This window comes from Ictalurus furcatus, chromosome 7, assembly GCF_023375685.1.
Source record: "Ictalurus furcatus strain D&B chromosome 7, Billie_1.0, whole genome shotgun sequence".
NCBI lineage: Eukaryota > Metazoa > Chordata > Actinopteri > Siluriformes > Ictaluridae > Ictalurus > Ictalurus furcatus.
In genome coordinates, this window is record NC_071261.1 from 33,748,217 (window position 1) to 33,770,791 (window position 22,575).

At 39.1% G+C, this 22,575-nt stretch overlaps 2 protein-coding genes across 2 annotated transcripts in view; both read right to left on the minus strand.

Annotated features, from left to right (window-relative positions):
* Positions 1-3,812: 3,812 nt before the first annotated feature.
* LOC128610757 (uncharacterized) lies at positions 3,813-15,310 on the minus strand. Its single transcript, XM_053630174.1, has 8 exons — positions 14,751-15,310; positions 13,778-13,939; positions 13,619-13,699; positions 12,806-12,998; positions 7,721-8,160; positions 6,608-6,772; positions 6,425-6,505; positions 3,813-5,220 (listed from the first exon to the last, which is right to left on the minus strand). The coding sequence occupies exons 1-8, from the start codon at positions 15,114-15,116 to the stop codon at positions 5,038-5,040; spliced, it is 1,671 nt and encodes a 556-aa protein (XP_053486149.1). The 5' UTR covers positions 15,117-15,310; the 3' UTR covers positions 3,813-5,037.
* Positions 15,311-19,348: 4,038 nt separating this feature from the next.
* LOC128610566 (aquaporin-1-like) overlaps positions 19,349-22,575 on the minus strand; it is a 9,230-nt gene continuing 6,003 nt past the window's right edge. The window contains exons 3-4 of the mRNA XM_053629961.1: positions 22,202-22,282; positions 19,349-20,326 (exon numbers count right to left, since the gene is read on the minus strand). Coding sequence (XP_053485936.1) covers positions 20,147-20,326; positions 22,202-22,282 — 261 coding nt within the window. The 3' untranslated portion in view covers positions 19,349-20,146. The remainder of the gene's footprint in view (positions 20,327-22,201; positions 22,283-22,575) is intronic.

Here is a 22,575-nt window from a genome sequence, read left to right on the forward strand (position 1 = left end):
AGTCCTTTAGTCTATCCAGCGTCATAAAATAGGATCGTTTGAGGATGTTTTATTTTTTATTTTTAGAAGGATCAGGTGCATTAAGTCCCCGTGCTTAAAAAAATGTTGTTTGCATTTAATTGAAGATTATTTTATTTTTAAATAAAAAATGAATAAAGGGGTTCTATTTAATACTGAGCCTGACTGTAGACGCAGTAATAGTTAAAAAGTCTCTCGGTCATGTGACTGGATGTAAGCAAGAGACAGATCTTTCTCCCTCAGCACAACACACACACACACACACACACACACACACACACACACACACACACTATGGTTAAACACTTATTCTGCAACACTGTGGTCAGGACGAGCTGAAACAGCACTGCAAACTTACAGCACACCACCAGGACAGGCTCAAATAATAATAATAATAATAATAATAATAATAATAATAATAATAATAATTACACCAGAAGCTAGTACTGATCATTTGTAGACAATAGGCTTCAGCTTCACATGCCGTACCTTTTGTGGGCGGGGCCTTAGGATGTGAAAATGGGCGTGGCCTAGCTTCATTACAGCACCAAAAGCCTTTACATAACGAAAATAACAATTCGAAAAACCTTCATAGTCGGGGACTTTAGTCCAAAAGCTACACCAGTGTTTACTAGGGTTGTCACGATACCATAAACATATCTTACGATACTTTACCAGCTGAAGTATCACTACACCAAGTATCACGATACCACACAATAATGGGCTAATTCATCATTCAGATCTCCAAAATGAACCAAATTTACAGAGATACATCGATATCAATGAAAACAGACAAACCGAATTTTACTCTCAAAAATATTAATAAGAATGAAGAATGGCTGTTGGAGAAACTCCAGAACAATCACACAGTTGGCAAGTGACTAATTCACCATGCCACATATTTCATCTAGTGTTCCCTCAAGCAATGAAATGGAAATTGTCCTCAGAGAACTGAGAAGGAACACAACATTAGGAATAAATAACCCAATTTGGGAACAAACTCATAAAAGTACTCGTTAGCTCGCTTACTAGCAAACGCGGCTAATTCTAGTATTTACACACAACGGTTAGCGTAACGTTAGCTCACTTACTAGCGAACAGGAACTCTTTAAAGATTAAGGTAAAGAATTTAGGTTAAATGAAGTGTCACTACCCTTTACGTATTCTGCAAAGGCAGTGAGACGTGTCGTTTTAGCAGAAATAGTATTAACCACCGCACACACAACATTACTTATGGTACTGACGACACTACCGTTTAAAACATACAGTGGCATCGGCGGTGTTTTGGAGCTTTAGTATCGCGGTACTACAGTAGTACCGGTAACCGTGCACCCCTGGTATTTACGTGAGGAAAGTTCCTGGTATTCGGGTTACGCAGCTGCTCATGTGGATTTCCTGAGGTCTGCTTTCAGGTTATTAAAATCACCTGTGTGTCGTTCATACCTCTGGAGGTTTCCAGATTTTTCTTGAGCAGAAGATGAATATTTATTAATGGATAGTTTCGTATTTATGTGTTTAATATTGTCCTCGAATGACCTTCCATAGTGAGTGTATTTACAGCCCAGACATACATCATACTGTCAGATGGTGGCACTGGACTTAAAGCTGCTGCTCCTCACTCGAACCGATATCACGCAAGAAAAATGTTCTTAAGTTCAAGATCAGAATTGTGTGTAACTGAGACACGCCTCTGTTTTACTCAAACTCCGCCCCCTCGTGCGTAACTCTCATACTTCTAACTTCTAAATAGCGCTGAAGTGTGTAGCTACGTCTGAGGTCTGAATCCTCACTGCGGGATTACATGTCTAACGTAGGGAGGATAATAATGTGAGCTTAGTAAATACATTATTCTCAATTACTACATAGTGAACCATTTTAAGTGTGTGTGTGTGTGTGTGTGTGTGTGTGTGTGTGTGTGTGTGTGCATGTGTGATTTCAGACACAGCCCTAATGTATAAAAAGGGACTATACAAATATACAAACAAGAACCTCTCAAAGTAATACAAAACTGTGTGTGTGCGTGTGCATTGGTGTGTGAGTGTGTGTGTGTGCGCGTGTGCATTGGTGTATGTGTGTGTGTGTGTGTGTGTGTGTGTTATGCAGCGTCAGCGTGAAACAGAGGAAAATGAGCCTAACTGAAGTTTTAGGTGTTGCTGAGTGTGACGCTTACACAAGCAGAATTTGAGTGACACATTCTTCTTACATCCTTCTCATGCAACACCACACACACACACACACACACACACACACACACACACACACACACACAGTTTCTTATTTCAGAAGAGCATCCCCCGAACCTCGGGTTTGGGTCTCTACTGCAGTGCGAGTGATCTGGACATGTCACACACACTTATTCACACACACTTCCCATGAACCGTTCTTTTGCAGGTAACAGGAAGGACAATCTACACACACACACACACACACACACACACACAGTTGGCTATAGTGCAACACGCTGGTGTCTAGGAACACGATGCAGCGCACTTACAGACTTTCTAGAGAACAATGGATATCACTGCTTTCCATAAACCATCACTCAAACATGCAGTGAACAGTTCACGATTAAATGGGTTTCCTCTGTTCTCTCTCTCACACACACACACACACACACACACACACACACACATATACCCCCCCCCCCACACACACACACAATAACTTGACTGATTTGCATATTCGTTTATTGATTATATTCATCGTGATCATTGGCAGATCAGATTACAGATTAAGGTAGTTGAAGAAGGAAGATTTTCTGAAGACACGTAGAATAGAAGTTAAAATAGAACAGAGTTTAATCAGAAATAAAATGATGGATTATAAGTGATATCTAATAGATGGTCCTTGGTGTTTGATGGTGTTTAATGGTTTGATGGAGAATGTTGGTATTTGATGATGTTTAATGGTTTGATGGAGAATGTTGGTGTTTGATGATGTTTAATGGTTTGATGGAGAATGTTGGTGTTTGATGGAGAATGTTGGTGTTTGATGATGTTTAATGGTTTGATGGAGAATGTTGGTGTTTGATGGAGAATGTTGGTGTTTGATGGAGAATGTTGGTGTTTGTTGATGTTTAATGGTTTGATGGAGAATTTTTAACAGGAGAACATCTGAAAATCCTGATCCTGACCCAAACCGAGCACGGCTGCTCGTCCTTGAGCCGAAGCTTTCAGTCGTCAGTGTTACCGGACTGTTAATAATGCTCTGATGTGGAAATATGGATCAGCATTATATTACTACGTCATTTAACATCTGACCTCAGATCGGTTTTTATACAATTAATTCCTCATCCCATGAAACAACCGTCGCAGTGCTTTCCTGTGCATGTTGTGGTGTAGAGCTCTTACGTAACTCAGTACGGGTCTACGTGGATCTGACTGTGGGAAAACAGGATATGAAATCCTTCCTGAAAAAAGCTGTGTTCGTGAGACACCATTTTGTTTCGAGAGCTCTGATATCTTTTGCAGAAGTGTTCGGATCTACGAGCTGGACGAGGACCATCTTTGTTCAACGGGGTGTGATTGTACTGTGCAACCTTGTGGCCTTGAAGTGGTAAACGAGCACGCAATCAGCACGACCAAGCAAAACAGAATGAGGAAGACACCTCCGCTGTGTGAACGCTGAAAGCTGAGACTAGCATGTTTTTGTTTTGTGTGTGTGTGTGTGTGTGTGTGTGTGCTTTTTTTTTTACCTGCTAACCATAAAATGTCTCCTGAGTTAAACAATGAGCTTCTTCTCAGCGCTAACCCCTGGTGAACTGGACAAAAAGATGAGGCAGGAAAACAAGACGCTAAAGAAAAGTCATGTTTAATGAAGGTCACACATACACAAGCTTTTAAAGCCGGGCGTAAAATAAAAAAAATTTAAAAAACATTGTCAAGAAATTTTTTTCTTTCATTTTTTTAAAAAAAGAAATTTTTGGACATTTGTTTTTATGAGTAAATGCATGCGCACAGCTTTATTTTTCTATTTTCTTTGCTTTTCTTTTTTTTCCCCCTTATTATTTAATTTCATCTTTTTGTGCATTTTCCCACTCTTTTTTCTTTTCTCTCCTTTTTTTAACAAGCAAAAAAATTGTTTCTCTCTTTCTCTTAGGAGTAGCTTTAACAGTCCAAGACATTTACTTTATTAAAAAAAAAAATTATTAGAAAAAAAAAAGTAAAATCTGTGTATAATAAAGGGGGGATTCCATGATTGTGGGGCCATTCAGCCATTCAGGCCACACGTAACTCTTAAAAAATTAATTAAAAAAATGCAAAAATTTATGAAAAAAAAGTAAAAAAAATTTCAACATTTAATCGAACAAAAAAAAAAATGCAACGAAAAAAAATACGACAATATAATTTTTTTTAAACCGCGGTTTTTATTTGCTGAATTTTGCTCAGAAATGAACAAAATGGTTGAGTATTTTTTCCCCACTGAATTAGCAAACATATAAATACCAAATGTGGTTCATTAGCATCCATACTAATGGCACGAGGACGTTAAAGACATTCTAATGATTTACCTAAACTGTATTTTTTGTTTACATTAATAATCGATGTGAGTCTATAATTTGTGTAACAGGGCTGTACTTGTCAGTCAACATCACACAAATAAAGAGAAAACAAAGAAAAATAAATTCAGTGAGAACCTTTCTTATTTTTTCTTCTTCCTGAGATCTTCAGGAAATTCGTATGACACAGCTTCCTGCTGAACATGTGACTTGTGGAGTGCATGAACTACTTCATTGGGGTGAAGTGGAAGTGAAGTCGGGGCTGTTTATTAAAGTTTTCGGTGATTTATGAGAATTTAAAATCGAATGACGCCTCAAACGTGGAAACCCAGGTTTGACACGTAAAATGTCACACAGGTCACACACACACGTACACAGGTAAAACGTCACACAGGTCACACACACACATACACAGGTAAAACGTCTCCGAGTTTTAGACCCGGCTTTAGACACATACAGTACAACATGTTGGCAGAAATGGTGAATTCTCTGAGGTGTTCACGTAATTACAGTTGGAGTGTTTAGCGTCTGGGCCACTGCGACTCCCCGCTGCCGGACGGCTCGATCAACGCCGCCGTTTCTGACTCCGACCCGCCTCTGATGGTTCGGAGGCGTTTAGTATAGGGCTCTGAGTGAGGCTGCAGCACAAAGTCATAGAGGAGAGAAGCTGCTACTCCAGCCAACATCGGTGCCACCCAATACACCTGTAGACAGACAGACAGACAGACAGATAGACAGACAGACAAGTGGAGAGACAGACAGTGCATGAACAAAATGCATAAAATATGTACAGAGAAATTGAATAAATTCAACATTCTCCTAAAAGAGCTGAATGTTTCTCTGACATTTCTATAGCAACAGTAAGAATGACTACAACATTGATTAGTTGGTATTTGAAAACTATATGATGTTGATGTTTGATGGTGTTTGATGGAGTATGCTGGTATTTGATTGTGTTTGGTGGTGGAATTTTGATGTTGGATGGTGTTTGATGGAGAATGTTGATGTTTGATGGTGGAATTTTGATGTTTGATGGAAAATGCTGATGTTTGATGGTGTTTGATGGTGGAATTTTGATGTTTGATGGTGATTGGTAGAGGAATGTTGATGTTTGATCGTGTTTGATGGAGGACGCTGATATTTGATTGTGTTTGGTGGAGGAATTGTGATGTTTGATGGAGAATTCTGATATTCATGGTGTATGATGCAGAATGTTCATGTTTGATGGTGTTTAATGGAGAAATGTTGATCTTTGATGATGTTTGATGGAGAATGCTGATATTTGATGGTGTTTGAAAGAGGAATGTTGATGTTTGATGGTGTTTGGTAGAGGAATGTTGTTGTTTGAGAGTGTTTAATGTTTGATGGTGTTTAATGGAGTATTTTAATGTTTGATGGTGTTTAATGGGGGGATTCTGACGTTTGCTGTTCTTTAATGGAGACTGTTGGTGGTTTGATACTGAAAGTGTTTTTATTGGAGAATGTTGATGCTTGATGTGTTTGGTGGAGAATTTGTTATGTTTGGTGGGGTTTGGTGAAGAACGTAGGTGTTTGATGGAGAACGTCAATGTGAGAGTATTACTGTTATTACTGGTTTTTGGAAAATGTTGGTATTCAATGGAGTTTTTTTAATGTTTGATCGTGTTTGGTGGAAGATCCTGATAGTGCTTAGTGTAGAATGCTGATGTTTGATGGAGAATGTTGAATGTTTGTTATACAGTGATGGCCTTTCTTGGTGTTTGTTGGTGTGGTAAAGAATGATGGTCCTTTGTGGTGGTGTTTGACGGAGAATGTTACTGTTTTAATGGTGAATGGTGAATGCTTGTTAAAGAATGACGGTGTTTTGATTATTCAAATAAGATTATTCAGTCTAAAAGGGAAGAACACATCCAAGAAGACTGGACTCACCCAGTGTTTCTTAAAGGACTTCATAATGACAGCAGGTCCGAAGGAGCGAGCAGGATTGATGCCGCAGCCAGTGTAGCTGATCTGGAGAGCACAAGTTTAAGAACCAGTAAGGAAAAGCATGTCCAAAACCCCCCACCCCCAATTTTAAAAAAAAAAATTAAAGAAAGTTTGAAACTTGCTTACCGCCACCAAGTGTCCCAAACCCACAGAAAGTCCGATGGCGAGCGGTGCCGATCCCTTCACGTCGTTCCGGCGGCTGTCTGTTGTGGCTAAGACACACAGCACCAGCTGGAAGGTGACCAGGAACTCCACGCCGAAAGCCTTACCCTGAGTCATATTTTCAGCAATCTGAGAGAGATAGAAAAGCACAAACATGATGAATTAATTAACACATTAATTCCTGTTCTAACCGGTTAAAATCATAAAGGGTCCACAACCTGACAGCCACAACAACAGAAAGGGTTTGTTTTAGACCTTCTTGCTCCAGATGACCAGTTTTTGTGCTTGTGTGTCCGTGTATATGCAAAGATGATGTTTGGCTTCAAAACAATAATATAAAAAAAATAAAAGCTCTCGTATCTCTTATCTGCTTGTTTTTTTTTAAAATTTCAGTTTCATTTTGAGGCTAAAATTAATGCACGACCTTGAATGACCCTTGAATGATGTGGATCAGTGATTATTGGGTAGCAAGTAGCAAGAAGAGAGAAGATGAACACTTCGTGCCTTTTAAAAATAATAAGAGGATCAGCGGGATTTTCCAGGAGTTGCAATTAAAAAATATTTAATTCATCCAGAATTTCTTTCTGCATGTTTTTAATCCCTTTAAAATCTTTTATGAGAACCAAATTCCAGTGTACACGTCTTAACCGGAGAGTAGTCTGTAGAATAGCCGACTTGCACCTTCAGGTTGACTCACGACTCATGTCCTGCAGTAGCATTTTTTTCATATTTGGATTTATGAATATTTGCCTGTAAAATCTGTAAAATTTGCTGGATTTTCTAATGCTTATAAAAGAAACTGAGAATATGAATTTCCTATTTCAGTGCATTCCAAGAAAAAAGGAAACTAAAACAAACAGCCGTTTCCAATTTCCATTTCTCTGAAAATTTTATAAAGCTCATAAAACAAACCAGGATTATTGTTTTTCATTGACGTGAAACAAGTTCGTACTGTTTTCTGTTTACCTCTGACCCAAACCATCAGGTACTTATCAGACCCCCAGAACCTGAAGGGGGTGTGTTAATGTGGAAAAACTACACTTGGTTCTGAATAGAGACGACAGTTTGGTCACTCACCTCGTTGAGCCCCAGAACTTTGACATCTTTAGGACGAATACCGTAAACGATGCCGCTAGCCAGGACCGCTCCCAACATCTGGGCTAAAATGTATAAAACTGCACGGATAACACTGATCTGGCAGCTGAACAGCAGGCCGACAGTGATGGCCGGGTTAAGATGCGCTCCGCTGATGTGGCCCAGACTCTGAGCCAGCGTGGCGATGGCCAGCCCAAACGCTAACGCTACCTTTACTTCCTGTTCTGGACCGCTGCCGTCCTCTGAAGTCCCAATGGCAGATGCTATACCCATAAAAACGAAAAGCGTCATTCCGACAAACTCTGCGATCACGGCTCGCCAAAGGGCGCCAGACCTGAGCTCCTTAACCATGATGAGTTTTCTGTCCGTTACTGACACACTGCTAGCTAAGCAGACGCTTATAAACCACGGGTGGGTGGTGGCTAGGACAGGAAGCTAGCTTTAACAGCCACAGGAGTGAAGAGAACCGGAGACGGGCGATAATATAGAGAAAACTGGTTAGAACTCAAAAGAGAGACACACAAAAAAATCTGCATTCATTTCAAGAGTAAATGAATTATAGTGAAATACGTGTTTTATGAAGTATGTAAAGTACGGTGTAAAATATTGTACAACGATGACATCATGTCATCGTCTTAAACCGAACCCGTAGATATGAAGGTTGCTCTTTTTGGAAATAATTTTCCATGACTTATAGCCCATGAATGACACGCTGCCCAGTGACGGTCATCTTAGAATGATTCACATTGACACGAATAGCTTTACATTTAGCAACATACTGTACAACTCTAACGACCTCCTTAGGTCCTTCAGTACGCCTGTAGTAGTTCTCATCGAATCACACGGGGTATGCAACCTCAAAAAATAACAGACGTGGGCGTGTCTACACCACGTACTAAAAACTCCATGCGTATTACACACACCTGATTTAAACACACACTGATTGTTTTGTCCTTTATTATAACCACTTTTTGTGGCAGCGATGATCGTTAGCAGGTCACATGACAGGACTATAACATGTCTATAGTCTGTACCTTTGCTAGAAACTCAATAAAACTCAATAAAAAGCATCGCTCCTCCTTTTAAACGTCACCTATGTTTTTACCCTTCGGCATTTTAAACTCCACCACGTAAGTATGAAAGGTTTTTACAGTACATTCTGTAAAAACAGTAGAAATACAGTAGAAAATGGCGTGGGCGTGTACGCTATATGGTCAAAAGTATGTGGACACCTGACCACTGAGCATTCCATTCCAAACCATGGGCATTATTATTGAGTTGTTCTGTCTTTGCCATCATAATGAGCTCTACTCTCTCTTCTGGGAAGGCTTTCCACTGGATTTTAGGGCGTGGCTGTGGAGATTTGTGTTCATTCAGCTACAAGAGCGTTAGCGAGGTTGAGGATGTTGTGATGGTGAGGAGGCTCCAGTTCCAGTTCATCCTAAAGGTGTTCAGTGGGGTTGATGTCAGGGATCTGTGTAGGACACTCGAGTTCTTCGACCTTCTTCCAACATCAACACACCACGTCTTCATGGAGCTCGACTTTGTGCACATTAGGAACAGGAACAAGTTTGGGCCTCTTTTTTCCAGTGAAGGAAAATTGTAAAGCTACAGCATAGAGAGACGGAACTCGGAGAACTCGGGGTGGAATTCTTCTGCTTTCTGCACTGAAGAACCCTGGGTAGGAGATGTTGAAGTGGCAAGTGTGGAAATGATGAGCGAAAGAACAGGATATCAATCTGTTTATTCGTATCTCTCTGATCTGGTCGATTTATAATCTTGTACACACACACATTAGATGCGTCAAAAAAAGTAAACAAATCTCCTAAATGGCCTGCTGCTCTGGAAGCACTTACGGTTTTTGCTAACAGCAGTGCTTGAGTGCTAATGGATTTCCACAGCCGATATCACACAAGATAAAAGAACAGCAATGCTTTACTTGACAGCATTCATTGTGTTTAATAGGTATATACAGTAATTAAACGCATTGCGTCTTGGATATTCAAGTACATAGAAGCTTGATGTGCTTTACAAATAAAATAAAGACAATTCCAAAGAGAGAACATAAAAAAACAATTCAGGTGATAAACATACAGTAATAATTAATAAGCAATTGATATGATAGAAGTAACCCTTGGTGCTCTGGGGCCATTTTGGATTACCATTTTAAGTGTTCAGTATAATTTTCCACCGTAGTCCATATGACCTGATAATTTACTTTATCACTTAAAACAGTGGACCCTAAAAACAGGAACCCCCCCCCCCCCCCCCCCACACACACACCCTCAATTTTCTTTTCTTTTTTTCTTTTTTAAAGAACATGTCCCAGTTAAGCTTGTGGTCAAGCACTATGCTACGGTATTTATAATTTATAACTGGTCGAACTGGCTCCCCTTTAATTAATGTAGAATGTGATTTTTCTGCTTTCTGAAATCAATAGGCATCTCCTTCGGTTTGGAGATGTTTAGGAGAAGATTTGATTTCTCACAACAGTTTAAAAAAAACCAAAACAAGCTCAAGCCCATGCTCTTCCTCCCCATCATGTAAAAGGCTCACTAAAGCAGTATTGTCTGCATACTTAATGATTTATCTATTCATAAAAGTACTTAAACGGGAATTAGTATGTAAAATAAATAATTATGGTGATAGAACACATCCCTGAGGTGATCTTACTTTAGTAGACCCATCTACCTTAACCTGCTGGGTTCTGGAACTGAGGAAATCAGTCACCACGTAATCAGCCTACTGTCAAGTACAAATTCTTTTGCATGTATAACTGCTAATGTACTTGGAGAAAACTACAAATAAAACTTCAGCACGAGTCTTTGGTTTCTCTAAGTGAGAATGCAACAGACGCAACACAAGCAAGATTACATCCTCTACCCCGCCTTTATTGGCCCTACGGGAGGCTGGGGGTTTGTGATGATGGCTTTTAGGGTAATAAGATGTGGTTTTTAATGGAACTAATAGAACTAATGGACTTCTGTGATGAAAGCCGCCTCGAGAGCCAGACCTTGCTTGAAGTAAATGTTAGAGAAACCGCTAACCGCTCGCCTGCGTCTCGATTATGTTTCTGTTTGGCTGGTGACGGCGAAAAATCCCACAAAGCTTCCACATACATCCACTTTACGCAGTACTAATTATGACATACCTTTAGATTCTGTGGTGTATCTGAAACTCTACAGCATGCTAGCCTAAGAAACATAAACTTCTCTCAACGTAAGGTTTCCCATCGAACATAACTTCAACTGGTGCTGGATTATTTAGCTAGCTCGCTACATTGAATTGGTTAGCTTCAGAGTCTCAGACGGATCACATTGCCTGATAAACCATGTTCTAAATCGGATCTGAAGATCGTCTAGTGTTAAATTTCTCCTTGTTTTGCACCAAAGCTGTGGACCACATCAATAAACATCAATCTGACTGATAATTAAAAAAAAAAAATTCCAACTAAAACATATTTTTCACTTTCACTGTTTACCTTAGGTTACATTGTTTATGTTTTTATACCATTTTCATAATAGTCTAGATCATTAATTATTAGTAATAATTATATTTATCCAAACAATTTATATTTCGGTATTTCCTTTATATCTTTTTATAGTAATGCAGTTATTTATTGGCTGAATTTGTAATTTTTTTTTTTTTTTTTTTTTTTACTTTAACTTGTAAATTAAGATGATTTTTATTATTCCTACTAGCTTTTGGAGAACTCGCCAATGAGCAGGGATTAATACTGATTAATTGGTGTGTCCAGAATGATGTAACTTAAGATTCGGGAGATGTTAATGCATACTCCACCCTCTCACTGCAGCAACACATTTATTTCTCTGCGTTTAACCTTTTAGAAATGTCTGAAACATTCCAATGTTTGGACATCCTGTCATTAGATCAAGGTACCAGGCACACAGTGAGATGGACAGGGTCAAGTTCTTCACTAGCATTTTGTCAACTGGATAAGTTTCAGAAACATCACTTCCTGTGCTCATGAATATTAATCTGAAAACCTTTATAGGAGATTACCTAAGAAGCAGGTTGAGCTTCCAGCATGGTGTTTCTCCCAAACTTCAGCTAAATCATAACCGGATTGTGTAAAAGGACTTTTTACATCCCCAGCTACTTCCTCCATCCAACCTAGAAACATTATCCTCCTTTCAAATCATTAGCACTGATTCCCTTCCATTGCTAATAGAGCACAGAGACACAGCCAAACATCATAACTACTGTATTGTTTTACAAATGTCATTACCTTCCCATTTGTAAAAGAGTCATCTGTCTGATGAGAATAGGAGCCTTTCATTTATTTTGGTAATTTACCAATTTCATTTGCTAATGGAAATATGAAAGCTAAACATTAACAGGCTAGAAAGATAAAGAAAAACTGCCACATCACAAGAAAAAGATTGCAGACATGCTTTGAATAGATTTAGAAAATGGGATATAACGTTCTATATGCACATTAGTAATGTTTCACCCTCAAATACAGAATAAGTGACTGTTAAACACAGCACAGCCAAGTGAAGTTTACCATTAGGCTGCAGAGTTGGAGAAACGTTAAACAATATTCAAGTAATCAATAGGGTATTATTCTACAAAATATAGAGCCATGTAAATACAGTGACCTGATTTAGATCAAGACAATATACACTAATCCCCACCACTGGATTATGCCCATTACGTACAACAGATGTCTAAACACCATGTTCAGAAAGCCTACTGAAAGATCTGTGTATACTCCATTTGTAAGGAATTGTGGGGGCTAACATGCTTAGCTGTAGGCTAGGTATTTAGGAATGGCTACTCCAGCCTACTTAACCATGTAGGCAGGGGTTTCTGATACCCAAACATATTCAGAATATGGCTACAACCTGAGTCTAGACCTTAGATGGAATTTGATGTGCATGGAAGTGTAGTCACTGAATTTCTGTTGAATTCCGATTGGTCAGAGGGTGTTTACATACATCTTAAAACAAACAAAATGACCACAGAATGTCACTGGATTGATTAATTACAGGTTTATTTTCCATCAGTGAACTGAAACATTTTGAAACCTGGAAGAGCCCATTTATGGTTTGGCATCCTCAGTTACAGGAGCATCACCCTCTGCACCGAGCAGGGGCTCAAGCTCCGCAGCTGCAGCCTCAACACCATGGCACAAAACCTTGAACCTGCCAATAGGGTCTGGACCTCTAGGAAACAGGACAAAGTCGTAGAGAAGTGCAGCTACAATACCACCACACAGTGGTCCTGCCCAGAACACCTGGAGATGGAGGAACAAGAGAACAGTTGATTGACAGGACAATACACTGAGGGTTTCATTTGTGAGGACAAAAACACAGGACCAGATTTATAGTCAAGGGTAAGATCTCTAGAGAAAACGGTCACCAACCTCCTTCCTTGAAAGCTACCTTCCTGGAGGTAGCATCTCCAACCAAAATCTAGCACCCATCAGGTTTCATGCATGAGATGCCTTCTGACTCAAGTCCTGACTAACAGGTTTTTTGCTAGTTTTTAATTTTGTATACAGAAATTTAGGATTCTTGTACCAATGGTTTATTTGTTTTAAATCTAGATCTTAAGCTTATTTAAATTTACACCAGTGCCATCAAGTTCTGGATTGTGATTGGTCAAAAGATGTTAATTTTCTATAACTGCAGCTCCAACAGTAGTGCAGCTGCAGATCACATGTTTATTTATAACTAATGCCCTGTTCCAACAACTTCTCAGTTTTATAGTAACAGCTCATCCACAGGTATGGTGGACACACCACATGTTCCTTATCTACAAGGAAAGCTTCCATTAAGCATATGCTAAGTATTTTAAACACTTAACATGAGCAGTTAACACAACTGCAGGTTCTGTACAAGCAAGGCTGCTCACCCAGTGGTGTTCAAACTCCACAGACACCAGAGCTGGACCAAAAGATCGAGCAGGGTTCATTCCACATCCAGTATAACTGATCTGTTGACAGAAATTGGATTAAATACAAGCAATGTTAAGGTGTTTGGCTGTTCATCTGGGATGCTTTCAACAACTTACTCCTGCAAGGTGACCCACAACCACAGAGAGCCCAAGTGCAAACGGAGCTGAACCGGTGATGTTTTCCCTCCTTTTATCGGTTGTTGCTAAGAAGCACAGCACCATCTGGAGTGTGAGGAGAAACTCAATTCCAAAGCCTTGTCCCAGGCTGACACCATTCAGCTGCAGAACAAATGACAGCAACATCGTTAGCATTTTAACCAGCAGTGGGCTTTTGCTAGTCACAAGGCATTCCCTCCCTTACATGGTAAGCTACAATGGATGTTTGCCAAATGGTGTCCAGTTAACCTTCAAATGCTGTTTAGCACTTCACACAAGGAATGGTTCTGCATTTTAAAACCCAAATTTAAAAAGCAGGCCATTTCTCAGTGATCTGCATTTGCACTTTGTAAAAAAAACCCAGATGCTAAAGGGGTAATGGAATGGAGGAAAGGGGGGAAAAAAGCCCCAAAAAACAAAAGACACCCCTCCCCCACCTTTACAGTTAGCATGAAGCCAGGTGTGGCAGCAGGAGGCATAGGCAAGCATTAACTGCAGACAGGAATCAGGTCAAACCAGCAGGTAACACTCAACCAAGCATCCACTGCCACACCAGGTTTGTACATTCTGGAACAGGTCTGTATAGACAGGGTCTGCAAAGCTCAGGTAACTTGAACTGAAACAGAAGCCAACTAAGGCACATTAATCTGGGTGATTGAGAATAAGCTTATTTAGGTGCACACTACTGTTCAAGGCCAAACCAATTTCACAACTATTGCTGGAGAGCAAGGCTTCTACTAGTCAAACTAATCAGCTTGAACAGATATCCCCAACACCACCACTAATGCTTTAATAAGTAACTAAATCTTTCCATTTTTAAGACCAGTTTTATTTTCAGCTCCTTTTGGTCAAAGCCCTTCCAGTAGTGTGCAGATATTATTTACACCCAGTGAAGCTCATCAGACCTCATCTCTGCATGAGAGGAGTTACTCACCTTGTTTAGCCCAAGTGAATCCACCACAGATGGTCTTAATCCCAGAACAATTCCACTAGCAATCACAGCCCCAATCATTTGGGCCATAATGTACCACAAAGCCCTGCACATGCTAATCTGGCAGCTAACCAACATGGCAAGTGTGACAGCTGGATTCAGGTGGGCTCCACTTACATGGCACAAACTCTGAGCCAAAATGGCAATGGCTAGCCCAAATGCTAGTGCTACCTTTACTTCCTGGTCTGGGTAACTGTTGTTTCCATTCCCAATTACTGCAGAAATACCAGAGAAGACAAACATGGTTGTCCCAATTAGCTCAGCAAGGACAGTCCTCCAAAACACTAAAGTCTGCAGCTCCTTCATCATGGGAAACTCAACAGCTAACACAACCAGATCACCTACAGTACATCAACCAAGCAGCGGCTTCTGTAATTTAAACAATTACCCCGTGGCTACGTCACTCATTCTTAATTGGTCTCTCAATTCGATTGGCTGAACAATTTGTAGGTCTCTCAAGATGCTCTCTCAATTAATCAAGCTTTAACGTTTCTCAGAACCATCATGCGGTTTTTAGTAACTTCTTTTGTACCCAAAATAAACAAATAATTAGCACTTTGTGTATGTTTGGAGTTATGAAGATTGCTTAATAAAAAAAGTAAAATCAAATACAAATAATCAAATATCATTAAATATTTGAATACACATCTACATACATCACAAATGCTTTATTTAATCGTTTATTTAAATATGTATTCGATAATTTCTTGAAGGATTTAATAGTATGTGGTGATTATACCGTTTTAACAATGTTTTGGACCTAATTGTTGTTGCCTCTTGAGGAAACCCTTAAATTACTGCTTTAGGCATTATTTTCTTCTTCATATTACATTCAATTAGATTAGATTAAATTATTAGATTCAACCTTATTTTCATTAAGCAGTGTAAAAGTACGACGCCAACCAAATGCAGTTAGCATCTAACCAGAAGTGCAAACTAGCAAGTAGCATTAAGTGTGAAGTAATATCTGGAACCTGTCAGGAAATTTACTTTTAGCTTTTGTGTTCCATGTTTTTTAAGGGTTCACCGGATAATTAAGGGTTCTTTGCCTTGGAAGACAACAGAAGTTCTACATCTTTGTTTGTCTCAAAAATTGTTCCATCCTTCTGGATCATATCTTCAGTTTTTAATCTACAACACAACGTTTATACCTGAACCAAGCTGAAAAAACTTTCAGTAATTAACTTTCAATATTCAGGTTCCATTCTGTGTGAATTTAAACTTAGCACCATTGATAGCGGAGTAGTTGCTAGGACATGATGACGTCACACACCCTGTGAAACAGATGGACATCTGACCATAAACTCCGTGTAATTCAGCAATAAACCTTCTGGAGTCATTTATTAGATGACTGACCACGGTAAACACAGCCCTGACTAACTTTAGCCGATGGCTTCAATGGAGCAATGTACAGAAACCCAAACATCTGACCCCTCAGCACGCTGAGTTTCATCAGTGCGGTCAACATTTCATCATCAACTTCCCGTCAAGACCTGGAAGTGTGAGACATCTGCATATGATTTAGCTGTAGAAACATTCCTGGAGATTTATACACTCAGTAATCTCGTCACTAATGAGTCAGGCCTCTGTTATCGCCCATGTCCACACAGAGGATGCATCAGTTGGTGACTTGTCAACGAGAATGAAATAAAAGTCCCATGATTCTTTGCTACATCATTGCGATGGCAGAAAACTCTTTTCAGACACATAAAGTTACTTTTTAAAGTTAACTTAATGAATGAAATGGTGTACAAGCGATAGATAGGTAGATGATAGATACGTGAGCCTCCTTTGTGCTGTCCTTAGCGGTCGAGTGGTGAACTCAGCCGGAGACAGAGATATTGAGCAATAATGAGTACACAGAGCATCTCAAACACGTATTGGTGCACTCTCCATCATCGTGCACGTGAGAGTTCAGTCTTGAAATGTTAATTCTCTGTTCTTCCCAAGGACGCAAGTCCGTACTTCATGTTCTTCATTTTGAGAAACATCCCTCAGCTTGCTCCATCATCTAAAGAATGTTAAGCGATAAATTCAGGGCTGGATTATTTTCCTAGGAAATGTTTGTGGTTCTGCTCACTGCTCCATTAAGCTGGGTGGCTAAATCTAATCAGAGCCATGTTTACCGTGTTCGATCATCTAATAAATGGCTGCAGATGCTTTATTGCTAAATTATACTGAGCTAATGGTCAGAGTTCCATCTGTTCCAGGTACCGTGGTCACTGCAATTTCCACTTCCACATGATGCTGCCCTGTCCTTTATCCAGGAAAGATGATTTGCTTGTTATCTATATTAGCCAAATGGATGGAGTGCAAAAGTAATACTCTGCAAAAGTAATAATCTACTACATCTGTTAAAGCCTGATCCTTTGAACCTGTCAGGCATTTCACGTGAATCTTCTTGTTCCTTGGTACACCCCTAGAAAATTGAGTTCTTTGAAGGTTTCTTTAAGGGTTCATTGGATAATTAAGGGTTCTATGTGGTATCATTTCTAGTAGGGAAACACTGTTGTAGATGTCTACATAGAACCTTTAAGTTCCCTCCAAGAACCATTAATATCAGAAAGGGTTCAGAGTAAGTGTGTGGTACAAACTCCAAATTATTGCTCTTACACCTACAAGCAGCAATCTGCGGGGTCCAAGAACTCTTTGCAAATCGTCCCACTTCAGTGGCCAGGTCTTGCCGAGTTACCTTGAATACTAAAGAGGCAACACATGAGCATACTGTTCAGTCTTCATGACTTCATGACTGAACATGGCTTTCACGTGAATCAGAATTAAACCGTAGACTCAGTGAGAGTCAGGACACAGTAATGTTTAGGTAAATGACGAAGATGTGTCTGAGTAGAAAATATTCATTATTTTGGCACACTCCAGGTGAAAACAAGTGTGAAACATTAGGACTGAGAAAAATGACCATGTGGTTGAATAGAAAGTGACAGAAAGTGACCTGGTGCCAAATTTCAGCAATTTCTGTCAAACAGAAAAAGATTTATTTCAGTGTCCTTCAGTGGGGTTCATTACACACAAACGTATCCAGCAGGGCTTGTAATAATATGTTAAAGTATCAGACACACAGACATACAGACACACACACACACACACACACACACACACACACACACACACACACTTGTGGAAAACACTAAAGCACTTACAGTATAAACACTTGGTATTTAAGTTAAGAACATCTCCTCCTCGACCCATGCTCGTGTCCTGAGAGGAATCTAAACAGGAAGTGGAAAGATCTCAAGTGGTGCTTCCAGTACTCCATCCTGTTCAAGCGTGGAGAACCTGCTGGCAAGAAGATGCTTTTTTACTCGTCTTTCCTGATGTTTCAGTGTGTGTTACATCTGACACTGAGCTTCTATTATCTCAGAATATTTTTAAACAAACAAAACCCTCGATGGTTTCTCTCGTCTCGATGGATAGTCTCATCTCATGGCTGACCCTAGCTTCCTTCTGACCCGGGATATGAGGATACGAGGACTTTTGTTACATTGTACGCGTGTATAACGACGATGAAGGCCCTGTTTCTGTCATTGCCTTATTAAAACACACTCCACGAATGTGTGTTAGAGCAGGAAACACTCTAAACGGGTTCCTAAATAAAAATGAGTTAGCTGTGATGTTATGGTCCAATCCTCGTTCGGAGAATGTTTTCGTTCCTACAACTTTAACTGACAATTTTCCATAATATTTTGATAGTTATCTAATCAGCCAATCATGTGGCAGCAGCAAAATGCATAAAATTCATGCACATACAGGTCAAGAGCTTCAGGTAATGTTCACATCAAACATCAGAATGGTGGAAAAACTCTGATCTCTAAAGGTAAACCATGGCATGGTTGTTGGTACCAGATGGGCTGGTTTGAGTATTTCAGAAACTGCTGATCTTCTGGGAATTTCACACACAACAGTCTCTAGAGTTTACACAGAATGGTGCGCAAAACAAAAACGCTGACTGTGGGTGGAAACGCCTTGTTGATGATGAAGGTCAGAGGAAAATGGCCAGATTTGTTTGAGCTTCCAGGAAGGATATAGTAACTCATATAATCACTCTTTACAACCGTGGTGAGATGAAAAGCATCTCAGCATGCACAAAACATTGAAAAAATCTGAGAGATCACAATGACTCTTCAATCTGATGTGTGATGTGAACTTTAACTGAAGCTCTTGACCTGTATCTGCGTGATTTTATGCGTTGTGCAGAACCACATGATTGGCTGATTGGATAACTGTAGGTCAGTAAATGAGCAGGTGTTCCTAATAAAATAAATACTGTATACTGTGTAGATAAACCTTATTACAACCTGTCGCTGAAGTACTTTGGATAATTGAGGTCATTTTCTTTATTGCTTGTTAGAGTAAACTTACAAATGTTTTATTTGATCCACATGCATGGTGTGTTAATGAGCTGAGGTATCAAACCCTTCATAACTCCGAAAACACACCAAAATGCCATATGATCAGACAGAATGTCATTTGGTGAAATAATAAATAAAAATAATAAAGCACACGAGTTTGTAACTTTTGGTCGTTTTATTTACTTACTTACAAAAAGTGAAGGAAAGGAAAATCGTAGTGCTCAAATGTTACTCAAGTACAAAATGTAAAACAATACAGTCATTTACATAGAAAAAAAAATACTGTTTACAAAAATTATAGACTATTACAACTAAAATTTCTTTAAAAAAATTCTTTAAAATAAATTTTAGGTACATACAAAAAGCAGGAACTGAAAAAGAAAGAAAACTAAAAATGTTGCTGCAACAAACAGTATTTTTTTTTTTTATAGGAAAAGTAAATCAATAACAGAAAAGAAGAGCTATTTACAGGTAATTTAAGGCTTTTAGTGTATGATACACTCAGGAACTGGATCATTCATGACAAATAAAATCATTTATTTTAGTCAAAAATAAACACTGAACTTGATTTTGTAATGCGATTTTAAATACAGCCTTAATGACCACAACAATTTGCGTGAAGATCTTTATTACTTTGAACTTTGCATGCTAGTTCATTTGACTTGCTAACTAATCTGCTCGCTTTCAGTATTCCTGTTTTCAAGAAAGAAAATTGCATCAGATCGCAGGAATGCGTTATGGGAAAGTATAAAAGGTGATTTTGGCTCGAATCGAATCGTCATTTAATAAAACTCAAAATCAGTATCAGGGTTTGGACCTGGGGAGAAAGGGAACGTCGATAAGGACGCCCTGAATTTGAAGACGCTCATCATCTACTTCTGGAGTTTCCACCGCAAGCCCGGTGGTCGGAACAATAAAAAAAGAACCAACTCTACAGCGGAACATTTCAAAGCGAGAACAGCATTTCCATCATCACTTCGAGGACATCTCGACGGCCGGTGTGTCGTCTCGTCCGTTGACGTCGTAGTCAGTCGACGGTCCAGACACCAGAACTCTCATGCGTTCGGGAAAATCGTCCATCTTTGGGTAAAGCAGGAAGTCATAGATGAGTGCCGCAGCCACGCCCCCACACATCGGGCCCACCCAGTAAACCTACAAAAAAAAACATCACTATCAAAAGCTGTGCTTCATTAACATAGGCTCAGTACGGAGTGTTCTGATTGGCTGAAAGCAGTTTCAATGATGAAACATAACACATGGAGATACTGACTGATCCATCCAGGCTTCACGGTGTAAATGTGTGTGTTTTGTCAAAATTAACGTTTTATGTCCAATAATACAGCTTTAACTCTGATTGGTACAAAGTGCTGACACTGGAGACTCCTTCCATAAATGTTACATAAACACCTCCTTACATGAATCCCATCTTCATCTGGGCCACACCATAATAAACTATACTATATTAAGGGGCTAAATCAAAACCAGTACAAAGTATAGACCAATAACATCTGTTTTCAGGTCAGAACTGGTTCTGTAATGGACAGTGCAGAGACAGTCACAACGTGGGGCACCAAGAAATTTTGGGATTTAGAAGATTTCAACATGAAATGACTGACGGTGGTGAAGGTGCATATCAAACGTTCTTATATTTACAGATATTAGCTTCTAGTATCTGTTAGCTACGTTAGCCTCGTAGGTCAGGTGCGAAACTTCGGACAGACAGTTAGCACGTCTCGGCTGATCCCAGCACACTGTATAGCCTAAGTTTGATGTTTTTGGACTTTATCCCATCGCTCGCCGATGTAAATCGATGTCTTTCTTTGCTAACCGCTGCTTCGTAGTAACAATTCAACTCTCATTAAATAGCTTTCTACATTTCTGTGGATTTTTTTTATCCTGAATGGTTTATGATTAACACGTACAGGCAGACGTGTGTCTAATACATTGTGTTCAACTGTAAATGTTTTACTTTAACACGCTTAACTGTCTGATTCTGCTTTTCAATATTTACACTTCTCACACACACACACACACACACACACACACACACACACAAGCACGCACACTGTTCTAGTTATACGTCCGGATGGTGGTTATTTCAAGTATATATGGTGTGTATTCTCACATATGTTCAGCATCACATGTGGATTTATACATAAAACCGTAGTTAGCTGATAAGCTAGCAGGATAAAACATTATTACAGTGCTAATAAAAGTATAGTATTGTATAGTATAATAATATTTAAAACTACAGAAAAGTAATTAATAAAATGTCCGATTAATAAAAGAACATATCGATTAAATGAATAAAAAAATATATTATTTTATTACAAATTAAGAAAAAAGACTACATACTTTAAAATGCCTACAAGGTTTTTAAAAAATCCTAAAAATTTTTGAAATGCTAAGATGTAGCTAAAATGCTAAAATGTTAATCAAATGCTACGACGCCAAAAGTATGTAAAATAGCTCAAAATAACACAAACACTAAAAATACATAACATTGCTTTAAATAAAAAACAATAAGTATGGCTCGAGAAAAATCCAAAAGGATTAAAAAAAAAGGATTAAAATACATTCTAAATTAAATGTAACTAAGACGTAAACAAACAAATACATAAAGAGAACTTTATCAGAAAATGATCTAATCATTAAAAATACCAACAGCAGTAAAAACAGAGGCTAAGAATTTTGAAAATGCTAATACATACGGTAGCTAAAATACTGAAGAGCTACGATGCTGAAAGTAAGTCAAATGCTAGAGCTTGCTGGAAATCCAAAGCTACCTTCCAAGATAAAAAGGAAAACTAGCACAAAGCGAACTTAGACACTAAAAATTGCTAAAAGGTCTCTTAGCGAAATTAAAATAACGACGTTCTCGTGACACAGAATCTGAGACACGGAACCAAACCACGTGTTATTTTCTTTAATAGACAGTTAAACGTCAGTGCTAGCTAGCACATGTAAATGTAAACATGAAGGACGTTTGTTTATATCGTATACATGTGCGTGTAACTGGTTTGTTACCCAGTGATCGGCGAAGTTTTCCGAGATGAGCGCAGGGCCGAAGGATCGAGCCGGGTTAATGCCGCATCCTGTGAAGCTGATCTGGGAAACAAAGAGGAGAAGAAAGAGAGGGATGGATGATGGATGAGTGCGAGCTGGGGCCAAGAAACTCAGCATGGGTTAATACATTCATTTAGGTAACAATGATGTGCAGAACATAAATCACGGATTTAAAGGCGTAATTCAGTAAAAAAAAAAACTAACCAAAAAACACCTCAATGTTCTGTTATATCAATATTATTTAAGCACATCACAGTTTGCTTTAACTCCGCCCCCTCTGGGCATGCCCATAAAGTGTAAACCTAAACCTAAAAATGATTCCAAGCTGTACAGAT

Excerpts from the sequence above, each read along its gene's own strand:
- LOC128610757 (XM_053630174.1), bottom strand. The coding sequence starts at position 15,116 with ATGATGAAGGAGCTGCAGACTTTAGTGTTTTGGAGGACTGTCCTTGCT. Across the intron at positions 13,940-14,750 it reads ATTCACTTGGGCTAAACAAG|CTGAATGGTGTCAGCCTGGG; the intron begins GTGAGTAACTCC and ends TTTGTTCTGCAG. Across the intron at positions 5,221-6,424 it reads AGTCCTTTAAGAAACACTGG|GTGTATTGGGTGGCACCGAT; the intron begins GTGAGTCCAGTC and ends GTCTGTCTACAG.